Source organism: Lytechinus variegatus, chromosome 18 (assembly GCF_018143015.1).
Source record: "Lytechinus variegatus isolate NC3 chromosome 18, Lvar_3.0, whole genome shotgun sequence".
In the NCBI taxonomy this organism is placed as follows: domain Eukaryota; kingdom Metazoa; phylum Echinodermata; class Echinoidea; order Temnopleuroida; family Toxopneustidae; genus Lytechinus; species Lytechinus variegatus.
The window spans coordinates 4,832,456-4,849,256 of record NC_054757.1 but is presented as its reverse complement, the minus strand read 5'-3'; the positions used below and the strand labels follow the sequence as shown (position 1 = coordinate 4,849,256).

Here is a 16,801-nt window from a genome sequence, read left to right as displayed (position 1 = left end):
CTACTATTATAACTAGCGACCCTCATCTGCCATTATGACTGGCGAACCCCTTCTAATATTATGACTGGCGACCCTCATCCATTATTATGACTGGCGAACCCCATCTACTATTATGACTAACGACCCTCATCTACCATTATGACTGGCGAACCCCTTCTACTATTATGACTGGCGACCCTCATCCATTATTATGATTGGCGAACCCTTTCTACTATTATGAATAGCGACCCTCCTCTACCATTATGACTGGCGAACCCCTTCTACTATTATGACTGGCAACCCTCATCCATTATTATAATTGGCGAACCCTTTCTACTATTATGAATAGCGACCCTCATCTACCATTATGACTGGCGAACCCCATCTACTGTTATGACTAGCGACCCTCATCTGCCATTATGACTGGCGAACCCCTTCTAATATTATGACTGGCGACCCTCATCTATTATTATGACTGGCGAACCCCATCTACTATTATAACTAGCGACCCTCATCTGCCATTATGACTGGCGAACCCCTTCTAATATTATGACTGGCGACCCTCATCCATTATTATGACTGGCGAACCCCATCTACTATTATGACTAACGACCCTCATCTACCATTATGACTGGCGAACCCCTTCTACTATTATGACTGGCGACCCTCATCCATTATTATGATTGGCGAACCCTTTCTACTATTATGAATAGCGACCCTCATCTACCATTATGACTGGCGAACCCCTTCTACTATTATGACTGGCGACCCTCATCCACTATTATGAATGGCGACCCTTATGATCAACGAACCCTTTTCCTCCTTATGACTGGCGACCCTCTTCCTTTATTATGACTAGCGACCCTCTTGTTTGATTATGAATGGCGAACCCCATCGTTGATTATGACTTGCGACCTCTATGAACAAAGCCCCTTATGAATAGCGACCCTTATGACTATTATGACTAGCGGTCCTTATAACTAGCGGGTATTATGACCAGTGGTCCTTATGACTGGCGGGTGGACCCCGTTTTGGGGACTTTTCATTAAACTTGTACATGGAAGAGATTTGGCATAGGCCTACATGTACCTCTCATCTTCATACCTCTCAAAACAGTCTTTCTACTTTTATTTTTTTTAAGTCTGTTCACCCCCCTCAAGGTCAGTTTGTTCATTTTTTATGCCAATCTGTGGTTCAGTAATGTTTTTCAATTTAAATATCAGGTCAAAACTTTCATACTTCTCTTTCACAAATATAATTATAATTTATTTTGATAGAAATTAAAATATTTAGATGGATGCTATTCAATTAATGATATTTGAATATAGCAGCCTAGCGTCCTTTGGCAAGGCGTTAATCCACACTTTGCCACTCTCCACCCAGGTGTTAAATGGGTACCCGGTAGGATGCGAAAGCCTATGTAGTATGCCTAGCAATTGAGTCTTGGAACTCTTGTTGGAATGCTCCCAGGGAGTGGAGAAAGTGCATACATTGTGTGCGGGCTTGCCAGGATCCGATGACTGGGGTAATAATAATTGCAATGTAAAACGCTTAAAAACAGTGTAATAAGCATACAATGTAACTATCATTCTTATATTATATGACATTGAAAGTTTTATTGCGATAATTTCTTGTTTTATTACAATGTTCTTCCATACTTCAGTACTTGCTATCTTTTATATTTTACAATTATTTAAATGTAAATTTCGAGATTTTTGTATTTATTTTTTTTCAGTAGAAGATAATCAGTGTCATATTACTTAGCAAGCATGAAGAGCAGGGTTTCACCGACCAGCACAGTTTAAAAAAAATCTCAAGATTTGTTTATGTGACATAAGGCCAATGCTGAACGACATTATGATTTGTAAGGCTGATGAATGTGTGTGCATATTGTTTTATGTATTTTTGTAAACCTGTTTGTTGCAAGGCTGATAATGCAAATACTCATTGTTTTTCTATATTGTTGTAATATTTAATGTATTCTTTTCTAAGGAGTGTGACACTTTCAACCCCCTCCCCACACACACGCACAAAAAGATTGAGATTGACTTCATGGTTTATGAGTGCAATTGGACAGAATACTTCATAAGGTGAAAGATGAAAAGATCCATTCAACGAGGCATAGCCGAGTTGAATGGATCATTCATTTCATCTTTCACCTCAAGAAGTATTCTGCCCATTGCACGAACGAAGGAACATTTATTATTTGGTTTATATGACACAAGATTATTTTTCATAGGAAATGTATCAATTTCGATGCAAAATATGATCATGCAATGCGCGCTCGGTCTGTTGATTGTCTCGTATGTCACGTATAATGCCTGAGTGCAATGGACAAAATCGTATGGTCCAATATTGCATGATGAATGGATCTAAATGGTCTGAATGATTGATATCAATCAACCAATCAAATGCCAAAGATCTATCTAAATGTCATATAATAGAAAAATTAGTACATGCCTTCATCTTAAGTCACTTAGATAATAATAATAGTTTACTATTCGGAATACCGGAATCGCTTCTCGATAAATTACAACATATCCAAAATTCTGCTGCAAGACTTATAACTCGAAAAGGAAAATTTGAACACATCTCCCTATCTTATCTGACCTTCATTGGCTACCCATTCGATCAAGGATCAAATATAAACTTCTCATATTAACATTCAAATGTATTCATGGTATTGCCCCTGCTTATCTTCAAGAACTTGTCCAGATTCATAAACCTAAGCGTAATCTCCGTTCTGGCTCACAAAATCTTCTCTCTGAAATTACTGTCAAGACCAAATCTTATGGGGATCGGGCTTTCCAGAAAGCTGCACCAGCACAATGGAATTCTCTTCCATCGACATTAAGAAATATTACCCAGCTTGAGAAATTCAAAGTTCAATTAAAAACCCACCTTTTTCAGAATGTTTGATTTAGTCACTCGCGCATAGAGACCTGTAGGTGTTATGCGTATTTAAGAAATGTACTATTATTATTATTATAAATTTCTTCATATATTAATATTTCTAAGTTGCTTTCTAGTCATGATTTAAGAGATAACTGAACAAAAAGGTTTACAAGCTGATGACATGTTTAGTGAAGTATGTGCTTTGTCAGTTGTTTTAAAAAATTGTATATTTACGTGTATGTTCTATTTCAGCTCAGAATATTGAGTTGTAAATATCAAAATGTGTACTTTATTGATTAATGTTCTTCCATTATTTAGAAAGCACAATTTCCTTTTGACATTTCTAATGAATTTCTAAATGAAATGTTTGCCTTGATATTTTAGTTGAAGTGTTTGAATTTTTATACTTTTATTATGTTTTGATTATTTGTGCAGAAAATCAATTTTATTTTTCATGAGATTACAATACATATTTGTTTTAGGTCAGAAATTTTATTCAATTTGTTGAAGACATATTACTGTTTAATTATGAAATCATACATATATATATGTGTAATGTGTATCAGGCTGTGTATACCAGTAATATACAGTGCGTCTCACAGAGATAGATTGCACAATTATTAAACTATTACTATGAATTTGATACTTTTGGTAATCTCACCTTTAATTTGAGACCCAAAGCTTAGCAAATCATTCACGCATAGCAGGTAACAAACAATAAATATTGAGGCCTATCAGAAACAATTTGCGCAGAAACACTCATTTCAGGGATCAGCAAGAGAAACTTAACAAAGAATACAAAAGAAATGCTAATGAGTCATTCATCAAATAAGCACGGTTGTCATGTCACGAATCAATCTTGTCTAAATTTTCTGCTCATTCTGATTTTGATATTAAGTTTTAAACTTGTCACATACTAAGTATCAAAATGTAGAGGAATGATTGAATTGAATGTGATGTTAATGAAATATCATAATTCATTTGTACAATTTATAGCATGAATGATTACCTCTTCTTGATTGCCAAATTAGGTATTTAATTATTTTGATTCCATCAGCAAAAGTTGAAATCCAAAGTTTACTCAGTAAAAACGCTGTATAAAGTTTTTATACATTGATTACCATAAACCTATATGTAACAGTAGTTGTTTAAGCAGTTTGAACAAGTGTTTAAATCTTCAACAAGAAAATTTATTTTCTTGTTGAATGGTTAAGGTGTTTATAGTAAATAGCATTGTATAAACTTTTAAACAACATTTTTCTGCATAAAGATTGAAATTCTTTACAAACATCCAAATGTAATTTAGGATAGGAAATTTAGGAAGTTTAGTCGAACTCCATCAAGAGTAATGATAGTAAAAACAATGTAAATGATGATTATAGTTATAATAATTATCTTAATGATAATATTAATAATAATATAGATAATGATAATTACAATGATAATAAAAGGATAGTGATAAGAAATAATCATGCATGAATTGTAAGGGGTAATTCTTTTGTTATTTCCCATTCGAAATTCCCCCTAATGAAGATTTGCATTGTTTATGGAATAAATCTATATTCTCCTTGGTTTCTCTCTAAAGTCTTTTAGGCAGATAATGAAATGATAAGAATATAAAGATAATAATGATAGTAATACTACATAATAATTTTAATGATGATTATAAATGATAAGAACTATGATAGTGATTTGTTACAATGCTCAGGTCTATACAAAGGGCAAAACGTAACATTGGGGATAACGGACGATATACGTTTCTTTTAATTTCGTTCTCGTCTCATCTCAGTTCCACAATTTATATATTTATGAAGCGACGTCATTCCATTCTGTATTTTTGATGTGTACTTTTTTCTAAAGAGTTTCTATTGTTTTATTCCAAACATTTGAATGAATATTTAATGGTCACAGATTAGAGTCTTGCTCTGATTGGCAAACAGAAAAATGGATAGAATCATTGAAATAAAATGAATTATAAAGTGTGAATGAAGTAATGTATTTGTCCATTCAGTACACCATACCTCTTGCGGTATATGCTTGTTAAGGACAAGTCCATCCCAGAAAAATGTTGATTTGAATAAAAAGAAAAAAAAACAAGCATAACACTGAAAATTTCATCAAAATCGGAATAAATATAAGAAAGTTATGACATTTTAAACTTTTGCTAAATTTCACAAAACAGTTATAGGCACATCCTGATCGGTATGCAAATGAGGGGACCGATGACATCACCCACTTACTATTTCTTTTGTATTCTACTATTTGAAATATGAAATATTCTAATCTTCTCCCCTTGTCATGTGAAATCGAGTTTTATTCCTCTCTGAACATGCTGAACATGTGGAATTTAACATTGTTTAACATTATGTTATTCAGTCAAGTTTTACATTATTGTCAATTTTGTAAAGTTTGAAATATTGTATAATTCAAACAATAAAAAACATAATAGTGAGTGATGGACATCATCGACTCTCTCATTTACATATTACTGAGTTGTGCATATAACTGTTCTGAGGAAAATAAGCGAAACTTTGAAATATCACAGCTTATATTGTATCTGATTTTGATGAAATTTTCAGCATTATGCTAGTTAGATTTTTTTTTCTTTGTCTGGAGTGGACTTGAGCTTTAAAATAAAAGAGTTTTCGCATCGCGATGCAGAACGCTTTCAAGAACATAGACCATGTATTAAAAATGTCCATCAAATGACAATGAACAGCTTGGAGGATCTTTGTCGAAAATTAATGAACCGGAACAGCAGTTTTGTCCTCAGTGCGGCCGGATCTGGCGAAAAAATGCAGAATATCATTTCGTATGTACAGTCTATATATAAAAAGACTCTGATCCCGACTCTAATTCATCAATAATTTTTCGACTAAGACTTCGTAGTTGTTCATGCGTATTTGACACATTTTCTATGTTCCAAGAGCCGTCGTACTTTGTGGAGCAAAATAATACTAATGATGATGATAATATAATGATAAATTTATATATTTATGAAGCGACGTCATTCCATTCTGTATTTTTGATGTGTACTTTATTTTATAAAGAGTTTATATTGTTTTATTCCGAATGAAGGAATATTTAATGGTTACAGATAAGAGTCTTGCTTCAATTGGCAAAAAGAAAAATTGGATAGAATTATTGAAATAAAATGAATTATAAAGTGTGAATGAAGTAATGTATTTGTCCATTCAGTACACCATACCTCTTACGGTATATGCTTGTTAATAAGTTTTTTCAAGAACATAGAAAATGTATTGAAAATGCCCATCAAATGACAATGAGCAGCTTGATGGTCTTTGTCGAAAATTAATGAACCAGAACGGTTTTGTCGTTTTGTCCTCAGTTCGGCCGGATCTGGTGTAAAAAATGCAAAATATTATATTGTATGTCCAGTCTCGGACTCTGATCCATCAATGTTTTGACTAAGACTTCGTAGTTCATGAAGGGTACTTGACACAACATTTTCTTTGTTTCTGAAGCCGTCGTGCGTTGTGGAGCAAAAACTACCCAATCCTGTTGTTGGGAAGGGAAGGGCTATTAAAATTGCTGATTGGTCCACACCCACTTCGCCTATTTCCCATTTGGTTTCATCCCACAGAGTCTGACTACCGTTCGTTCACTACTGTCTCAATCCTATTAAAGGGGAATCCAGCCTTAGCCATGAAATGTTATGTTGGGAAGGAGAAAAATAAATTAAACAGAATGGTGAAAGTTTGAAAGAAATCGGACAAGGAATAAGAAAGTTATAGCTGCTTTAAAATTGAGATCACTAATACTATGTAGATTTCAAATTGGCAACTGTGTAAGTAAATTATGACAAGGGGCAAGGACAACTTTCCCATAGGCCATGTACTTTATAATCTGGGATTTGTGTTTTTCTTATAAGTACCCCTTCCCCTGGTGCAGTAATCTAAATATAATCCTGGTAGTATATTGTTTATGTCCTCATGAAAGAAAAATATAATTTGAAAATAAAACTTTTGGGAAAAATTACATTTTAGCCATTATATGTAGTGGAGTACATGAAAGAGTAGTCCTTGCCTTACATCACTATGACATCCCATATGCTGCCAATTTGAAGTCTCCATGTGTATAGTGATTACCAATATTCACAACTTTTAAAAATTCATAACTTGTTGTTTGTCCAATATTGTTCAAACTTTCACCAATCAACTTGTCTGATTTTTCTTTTTCTTATAAAAACAAGTTTTGATTTGGGTTGGATTCCCCTTTGAAGGGATGGTCCGGGCTGAAGTATTTATAGCTTAATAAATTCACTGAGAATTCACTGAGCAAAATGCCGAGAATTTCATCAAAATCGGATAAAAAAGTTATTGAATTTTAAAGTTTAGCAATATTTTGTAAAAACAGTCGTCATGAATATTCATGAGGTTGGCTGATGATGTCACATCCCCACTTGTTCTTTTGTATTTTATTATATGAAAATAGGTTTATTCAATTTTTTTCCTCCAAGAACTGTAAAAATTGGATTGACAACTTAGATATTTATTACTGCAACTTATTTCAATACAAGGGAGACATTATTCACACAAGTATATGAAATAATGAAAAAAAAAAGATTTTATGAAATAACATAAGGAAACGGAAAGTGGAGATGTGACATCATCAGCCCACCTAATGAATATTCATGAAACTGTTTTCACAAAATATTGCTTAACTTTAAACTTCAATAACTTTATTATTTGTTATCCGATTTTGATGAAATTTTCGACATTTTGCTCAGTGAATTCTACTCTATGTATTAAGATATAAATATTTTCAGCCCGGACCATCCCTTTAAACCCATTCACCTATTTTGAAGAGCTCAGTTGCAAAAGGGTGAGATCCATTTGTCATCAAATTTGATTTTTGTGATTTCAATGTATGGACTTTTAGTAGCTCTATAAGATAATACCAAAGAAAAGTTGAATTTTCCCATTAAAAAGTGAACAAAATGGCAAAAGATCACCTTTTTTTTTAAAAAAAATTCAGAGAATTTTTTTTGAAAAAAAAATATTTTAAAAATATGAAGACAGATTTTTTTTTATACCCAATTTTATGTTCACATGGTTGGGTATCATAAAAATTTAGTTTTGCATAAGAATATTGCAATATGGGAGAATAAAAAAACATGAATTTCTTGGAATGGACCTAACCCTTTTGCAACCAAACTCTTCTGAAGAGCTCATTTGTAAAAAGAGGTTTAGATCCAATTTTAATAAATTTTTAGTGTTTTCTGGCTCAAAACCTTTTTTTTTTTGGTCGCTCTGATGATACCAAGAAAATTTGAAATTCACATTAAAACGTGATTAAAAGTGGCAAAGAAAATCACTTTTTTTATTTCAAATGAGTATTCAATAGAGATTGGATTCATTTCAGTTTGCTTGCAAAAGGGGTTAGGGCCACAATTACAATTTGTGAAAAAATATGTAGAAAAAAATGACGGGTAGATTTCTTTCATACCCAATTTTATGTTCACATGATAGGGTAGTACGTCATAACAATATAGTTTATCATAAGAATATTGCAATAAGTGAGAATTAAAAACACGATTTTTCTCGGAATGGTCCAAAGTGGACCTAACCCCTTTTGCAACCAAACTCTTCATTTGTCAAATTCCCGTTGCTCAATATTCATTTGGTCTACAGTCTATATGAAATGTTTATGAACCACATTTCAATTTGACAGGGGGTAACAAAGAGAAAAAGTGGAAATTAGACCAACTGAGCATTGTAGACTAAATGAGAAATGGACTAGTGGATTAGTCCAATGTAATTTAGGCCAAATTTAGAGTAGTCTCGATCAAATGGGTACAGTTCAAGTGTTATTAGACTACCAGGGAAGTATGTCAACACGGAACCTTCCGTACACATACTCGGCCTCACTCCCCCTCACGCACATCCTTTTTTCCCCAAAGATTTACATCTCTAGATTCCTCTCACCCTGCCCTCTGGCTCCCCTCGCCCGAGGTCACCCCTGCAGCTAAGGCACCGCCCCTCGTTCGATAGTTCATTCGCTCAATTCATCTTACCGTCGTAGTACATTGTTTTACGGCGGTGCCAAGCAGAAGATCAAAGGGGAATAGCAAACTTGTGTGAGAGACGATCAGCCTTCTACTCTTCTCACTCTCCCTCTCTCTCTCTCTCTTTGGGGGTGCCCAATGTGAAAATCAGAGGAAATTGCCAAGTAAGGAATCAATTTCTATTATGATATTACAGTATGCGCCTCCATTACTTCAAAACCACAAATCGTCATTCACAATTCGCTACTCTCATATTCTACTCTTATACCTAGTCACATTTGATGTACGGCGAGACGAAAACAGGCGTTATATTAATTGTTATTGAAACCACATATAATTGTAACTATTGCAAAAAAAAATGTTAAAACGACTGTTTTCGACTCCCCGTACGGCCGCCGTAGATCAAAATGTGACGGGCCATACACTGGCGACACCGACTCCAGACCAACTAAAATTATTATACCCTACGTTCGGCTTCGTTCGGCTTGGATTCGGTTTCGTTCGTGTGACTTCGGCATTGCAAATTGCGAAAGAGTAAAGAGCTGAGAATTTCAGTCAATTTTTTTTTATTCCATTCTACCAAGAATACAATAACACATACCAATCAAACAATGCGAAAACCCGTTGTGTACTATAAACTAAGTAATATATCGTGATTATTATAGCGAAATCAAGTACATGTAAATATATTTTTCTTAATTGGTTAAATATAAGGATACATTGGTGCCTCATCTGACTTATCATTTAGTTCCTTTTGAATAGCAATACACATTCAACCTGAATACAATATTTGAATTGGCATTTTCTGGAATCAAAGTCAGAATTTCCACTTTATGTAGATACTTTGAAAATGTGCTTTTCTGAAATCAATACTTCCCAATTTGCTTATATTTAATTGTAATATATAATACGGAAAATAAAAATTGAGGGGTTGATGCAGTAGTGTTAACCCAAAGACGTGTTAACATATGTGGTTTCGTGAAAAAATAAATTCATATAGCTACGTTATCTCTAATGTTCTACTGTGTCTGCTTTCAAGTTTAAACGAATAATAACTTTCAGTAGTAAGTCGAACAAAGTAATTTTAAACGAGCGATATAAGAGTCTAAACGATAAGCTTCTCCAGAAAAATAAAATCTAAAACGTACATACACCAATCGATATCTCATAAAATCATCATTGATTAAACATAAACAATTCTGATTTATTTCATCCTAAACTTTATATTCATCTTGTCGAGTCTGTTAACTCTACTTGATTTTAACTGGCTAAGATGCACTGTTGCCATGGTAACTGTCCGACAAGACCTTTCAATGATGAAACGCTCCACTGGTTCGTATCTGCTTCAATACCAAGTGAAGCCCTTCGCGCAGTCATACATTTCGGCTATGCCATCAATATCTCCTTGAGACAGTCCTTCGCGTTGGCCGATGACGTCTTGGTATGCAGGATTCAGCGTCTTGATCGTTGCTTCGCCATTTAAAGTGAAAGCCTGAAATCAAATCAAACACCGTAACCATGGTAACCACTTGGTTGTGAAAACTGACACCAGTTGGTTTCCCGAGAGAGGACCACCCGTTTCCCCTCCCAAACTGCAAGAGCGCCTCTCCAGTATGGCATTAGCAAGGGATGAAGCGACCGAGCGTCGAAATTCAAATCAAAATTTACTTCGCTAAAGGTATTTTATACGCATCTTTTAACACTCAGATCAAAAGAGAAAGAGGGTCCAATATAATGAACTTTTTTTCTTTATTTGTTTTCTCAGTTTAAAGAATGGAAGTAAGTCACAAAATCCTTGACAATATAGTCAAGTCCTAAAGTTTGATCAGCGGTAGTAACAGGTTGTTCAACTTTTACAATTTATTTAAACCTTAATTTTCAGATCCTGATGGAAAATATTCACGCGAGAGAGTGAAGCGTGGGAGATCCAGATGATTATATTGGGATTAACCCTCAAAAGCTGGATTGCTGGTGCATATATCTTGTGTATTTCAAATGTCCCATTTTTTATTGATTTTTCTCCTTTTATTCTTTTTTCTCTTTTCCGTTTTCTATGCCCCGCGAATTTCCGCTATTGCAACATTTCTTCCAAATTAAGGTTGACACTGACCGTGACATTAAAAGATGCTTTCAGAACCATGACAGAGGCAAACAATAACTTTTTATCCAAAGAAGAATCGTGCGAGGAAGCAAAGCGACCGAGTTTTGCAAAATGCAATTAACTGCAAGACATATGCTTGATTTAGGGACCAAAAATTGACTTGCAACTGATTGCAAGTTTCTTGCAACACCACATTAATACACTACTTCCTCTTATGCCCCCTTTTCTCTTTTTATGCACTTTTTTTTATTTTTTAAGGCACTACCACGATTCCCGCCCCTCCCCTCCTCCCACCACTATAGACACCCTTCTTCTCGGAGACGAATTCGCCCCGCAGCAGGTGAGGCAAGCCTGCCTAAAGAGGTATATGCATGCCCCCTCGAAAATGGCCGAACTACCCCTTGTCAACAGACAACGATCTTTTGGGGTAAAATCTAAGTGACTTGCTGACGAAAGGCTGACGACATATTATTTCAATATACATCATACTTTTAGATCATAAGAAGTTACTCTATCTTCATACATACTTAAAGGTAAATGTAAAAAATTGTAAATGGTGAAAAACTGTATTTCACGGATCTTAAATAGAAATGTCGCTCTTATTTACTTTAAGAGTAAATACCTTTTTCTTTTGTTTCTTCTTACGCGTGTGTGTGTTTTCCCTTAAACACATTCACACTTTGATATTAATAATGCATAAAGCATTTTAATTTATTTGATGCAATATAAAAGAACAATTAGATAAAAAAAATGCCTTGGTCAAGGGCAGTACTGGGAATCGAACCCCGGACTTTCATGGTATAGTCGGGCGCCTTAGACCACTCGGCCACGGCTGAAGTGGGGGTGGGGCGTTTATACATTAATAAACGAATCATCTAACCATCCCACAGCGTAAGATCACTAAGTGGGCGGACCAGTCCCCCGTAACACAAAACTTAGCAATGATCGTAGAACAATTTTCTACTATTGATTCCGTTGGCTACAATGTACAATGAATTGTAAAAAATCAAGCGTGCGATTAATCGCTAACCTTTGTGTTACGGGACCCTGGGGATTTTCACTTCACCGAGTCGCAGAACGAATTCAGGAACACAGTAAATGTATTGAAAATGCCTGTCAAATGACAATGAATAGCTGGCTGGTCTTTGTCGAAAATTTGTCAACCGGAACATCAGTAAGTGCAGTGGCGTAGCTAGGATTTTTTTCCCGGGGGGCACTGGGGGGTCCTTGCTTTTTCAGGGGGGCACCGGACATTTTTCCGGTGTGTGTGTGTATGTGTCCACAAGGGCGGATCCGACTTTCGCCAATAGGGGACGGGGCCCAAAATTATCTTCACCTATATCAGTCACTTGTTAGTTTTATTCTTATAAAACAACATAAACATAAAATAATCTCATAAGCCTTATAAAAAGTGCGAGCGCGAAGCGCGAGCGATTTTTTTTTTTACTTAAATGTATTTTTTCCTGAAATTTAATTTTCTGGGCAATGTTATGTGTGATCCTGAACAAGATTCGTATGTACCCCCAAGCGCGAACAGAAATTTTTATCAACTGTTCTAGCATTATCGAAGAGGGACCTGTTAAGGACTGCTTACAGATACCCACGAAGACGGTATATATTTCAATAATGCGAGCGCGAAGCGCGAGCAAATTTTTTTGCATTCCGACCTAAAAAAAAATGGTCATTCTAAGCACTTTTTGTATATTAATGGGATAGGTATGTAACTAAACAATTGATGCGAGCGCGAAGCGCGAGAGGAAGAAAATTGAGATTTTAGACCTAAAAGCGGGACACTCTATTCGTATTTTGTAAGTCATAAATAGGATATAGTCAATTGGGTATCATTAATAATGCGATCGTGAAGCGTGAGCAGACAATAAATATTCTGATGTAAAACTGGATAATTTAAATACATTTTAAATAAAGAACATGCACGCCATCGCGCATGTTTTAAATTTAGACCTAAAATCTGGGCATTCTGAATACATTTGTTTAATGGAACATTATGGAATACACGTAGACAATATGAACTTGGCAAATCAAACAATGTGACCACGCAGCGTGAGCTTAAAATGCTGATATGTAGACCATAAAACGGACATTTTACAGAGCACTTAAATTTGTAAATGAAAAAAAAAATAATGAAAGCTCGATGTCCGAGCTAAAATATGTTTTGCATATTGACTTCAAAACTTGCTCCACATCAGCCTATTGAGCAAGATATGAATCCCATCGAACAGGCAATTATGGCGCGAAGCGCCAGCAAAAATTTTATATAGTAACATGAAAAGATTTCTTTTAATTTCAAGTCATCCTCTCACATTATTTCATTCACTCGTCTTCCTCCTCTTATTTTCCTCTTCTTTTTTTCTTCTGTCTTTCTTCTTTTCCTTTTTCTTTCTTCTTTCTCCTTTTTTCTTTTCTTTTTTTTTTGCTCTGCCAATTTTTTTCTGGGGGGCACCAGGGGGGGCACACCAAATCTCAGGGGGGCACGTGCCCCCCCCCCCCAGCCCCCCCCCCCCCCGTAGCTACGCCACTGAGTAAGTGTCGTTATATGTTTCGGAGCTGACGAAAACCTCACCCCAAGAAATGTAGTTTGTCTAGAGTCCGAGGACGGAACTGCAGTTTCGATTCACCAATTCTCGACAAAGACTTCTTGTTTGCTCTTTGTCATGAAGGGTATTTCAAAACACATTTTCCATGTTCTTGAAAGACTTTTGCCTCAATGAATTTACTCACATAAGCCCCGTAATGCATGATGCTACTCATATCGTAGCTTGCCCCAAATGTCGTCACAACGTCTTTCGAATATCTCAGAAATTGGCCTCTCATATCCATGGGTATTTCGTCATACTCTACCGTGACGTAAAAGTCTCGATCTGGACGAGACTGTTCATGGTGTAAACCGATGGCGTGCCCGATCTCGTGTAAAATCGTTCCGAACTATGAGAAGAGAGGGGAGGGTAAGGGGTGGGGCGAGAAAAGTAATTCAAAAGGGGATTAATCGTGTTAATTATGAGAGAGAAAGACTATTTAAATCAGTCCCATCTTTGTTATCGACATTAACTCATTAGAATCCTCCATTTGATATCAATTTCAAATGTCAATTAACCCAGCTTGTTGAGTGTATGCTAGTTTGCCTCGTTACTTGAAATCAAGAGGAGTTTCTAACTGCTTTAATTTCCACATCTGACACCATCTGATTAGTAACAAAGAAACAAGTAATTTTACTTTTTATAATTTTGATACAAAACCCATGTTTCCTCTATTTGATGCACTCGCGTCACTGTTTTAATTGTTAACAGCTTTAATAATTAATATTTTACTTACTTAAATATCTTGCTCAGGATTGGTCAATAGTTAATCACGTGTGTATGTTCGGCAATCACTCACGGCGATGGAAATTTTGTGTTTCATTATTTTTATAAATATATTCTCAAATACCTTTGAAGAGGGTGGCGAAAATACAAATTTGTCATTCATTCTTCGTAAAACACTCGACTATGGTACGTGTTTTTAAGGAAATCAATTAACGAAAATGAAAATCGCTGACTAATCCCTGGCGTTAACCCAAATGAAGTAAATCTTTAATCTTTTTAATATTAGTATATATATATCTTTTCCTCTTTTTCTCAATAAATACAAAGTTATTATACCTGATTACATTCCGGGGCGAGTGAGACTGTCTGATTTTCACCAGCAACTCGTCCAACGTAAGACCAACAACCAGGGAGGTCGTCTCGGAAATCTAGATGCGAGTGGTGCCCCAGGGATTCTCCCACGTCCCAGTTGTATTCTACGAACAGTAAGCAAGTGTTGACGCTGTAGTGTACAATTGCGTTTATGATGTTCGCCATTGTAGCCGCTGTGATTTATTGCAGTGAAAAGGAAAAAAGAAACATTTTCCGTTAAGATGTAAATTCGCTTTTCCTATCCTTCGTCATTACATTCAATTGAATTCAGAATCAGGCATCAATGACGTAAGAAGGCAAACAATTCGGAAGGAATAATGATAATGATAATAGTAATAATAACGTTTTATTTAACCAGTGTATCCACTTCAGTTAGGAAACTGCTCTACCAGCGGGCCCTGCATAACATAATAATCATTACCCTTCTCCAGTCTAAATGCTGATGTTGGAATACAATATTTTTTTAATTGGCGAGTGAGGTAGTGAGCAAAGCGAACAAGGCGAAAAAGGAAACATTTTAGTGAATAATTCTGTAATATTTGGTGTGATAAAGTCAAATCGGGGTTCCATTACATTTGCTCCGATGGCAAATCCGCACGTTGGCCAATCATAAAACCTATCCTCCAAAACTAATGAAACCCTAACCCGTATCTTTACATTATCCTGAGGCAAAAATCATATTATTATCCCGACTATAACCCTATACCCTCTGAGATATTAAGACTGGAGCAAATGTCTCCAGGGCAAATGTCGTGTAACCCAAATAGGCCATACATACTCAAAGGAATGTGAAACTTATGAACGTAATACAATAATAAAAGTTTGCGAGAGAAAATTTGGTGGAAATGTTTTTTTTTAATAGTTTCATAGTAAAACGCTGTTTACAATTTTAAATAACGCATGTTACTATTTGCAAAAGTAGTTTAACAGTTTCAACAAAGATATGATTTAATACTAAAAATTGAACAAGTTGGTTAAACTTTTGAACATTACTGTATAGAACATAATAGTTAACACCGTCGTATACAAATTTTAAACAGGGTTTTTACCACGCATGGCCGTATACAGGAAGAATTTTTTGGCGGGGGGGGGGGGGGTAGGACGAGTTAACTTTTTTAAAAAAAAGTCGAAAGCACCCTTTGTAAAGTGAAATTGAAGGATTTGTGCTCTTTTCACTGGAGAATTTTGTGAAAATTTACAGTAAAAAAAATGCAAGTTTTCAAATATTCGGGGGAGGGGGCACCTGCACCCCCCCCCCCCCGCTGCTTACGGCCATGTTCCCACGTACTTTAGGCGCTGATCGGTGGGGGTGGAGTAAGGTGCCGGTACCCCGTAAAGGTCCGAATCTATAGATCCGCGAAAGAATTTCAGTAATTTTCAGATGGTATATGAAGGTAATCATAATACTGCGTTTCTTTCTTACAATCAGGGGCGGAAATCTCTCCCAAAAGGTAGGGGGACAAGGGTCTGGAAAATGTGACAAGCAAAAAAAAAACAAAAAAAAAGGTCATCTCGTCCCAAAACGCATGCACGTTTTATTGCCATTTTCAGTGATATATTTCTTAGCATCACCAAAGACCCAAGTAGGGGGGACATTTGATATTGTGTCCCCCCTACTATTTTGAGTGGGGGGACACGACCCCCCCTACCCCCCCTGGGATTTCCGCCCATGCTTACAATCTACGTTAAAGGTGACTGGGATAATTGCCATGGGCCAATAATTGCCCGTCAACGCCGCCGACTTCGCATTCAACTGCCTCTTTTTCCTGCCATTCCAGTTGTTGTCGTTGGATTGGAAGTTGTTGTGGTTGTTGTGGTTATTGTAATCGTTGTCAGACGAGGGTGGCTCTACGGCATCCGGCGTGACTTGTAATGAATTCACAATGAGTTCACGTTGCTCATCTGTTAGCATGATATCGGATTGGTACGCGCCTGGGGTTGGTCTCTCATCAGGGGGGTGTTTCTGAGAAAGAGATGGGAGAGGGTGAGAGAAAGAAATTGGGGAAGAGAGTGAGAGATGGGAGAAGAATGGGAGAGGGAAAGGGAGACAGGGGGAGGGAGAGAGAGAGTAAAATCGGGAGGGGAGAAGAAAATGGGGGGGTCATA

The 16,801-nt window shown here is 36.1% G+C and overlaps 1 protein-coding gene across 1 annotated transcript; it reads right to left on the bottom strand.

Moving 5' to 3' along the window:
• Positions 1 to 9,488: 9,488 nt before the first annotated feature.
• Positions 9,489 to 16,465, bottom strand: LOC121432267 (protein SpAN-like). Its single transcript, XM_041630129.1, has 4 exons — positions 16,373 to 16,465; positions 14,660 to 14,868; positions 13,743 to 13,946; positions 9,489 to 10,394 (listed from the first exon to the last, which is right to left on the bottom strand). Exons 1-4 carry the CDS (start codon positions 16,404 to 16,406, stop codon positions 10,248 to 10,250), a joined length of 594 nt encoding a protein of 197 aa, XP_041486063.1. The 5' UTR covers positions 16,407 to 16,465; the 3' UTR covers positions 9,489 to 10,247.
• Positions 16,466 to 16,801: the final 336 nt, after the last annotated feature.

Bases quoted from the DNA above. Each gene is read 5' to 3' on its own strand.
- LOC121432267 (XM_041630129.1), bottom strand. From the start codon at position 16,406: ATGGCAATTATCCCAGTCACCTTTAACGTAGATT. The intron at 14,869-16,372 runs GTAAGCATGGGC...AATAAATCACAG, and splicing joins AGTCACCTTTAACGTAGATT to CGGCTACAATGGCGAACATC. The intron at 13,947-14,659 runs GTATAATAACTT...CTCTTCTCATAG, and splicing joins TCGCCCCGGAATGTAATCAG to TTCGGAACGATTTTACACGA.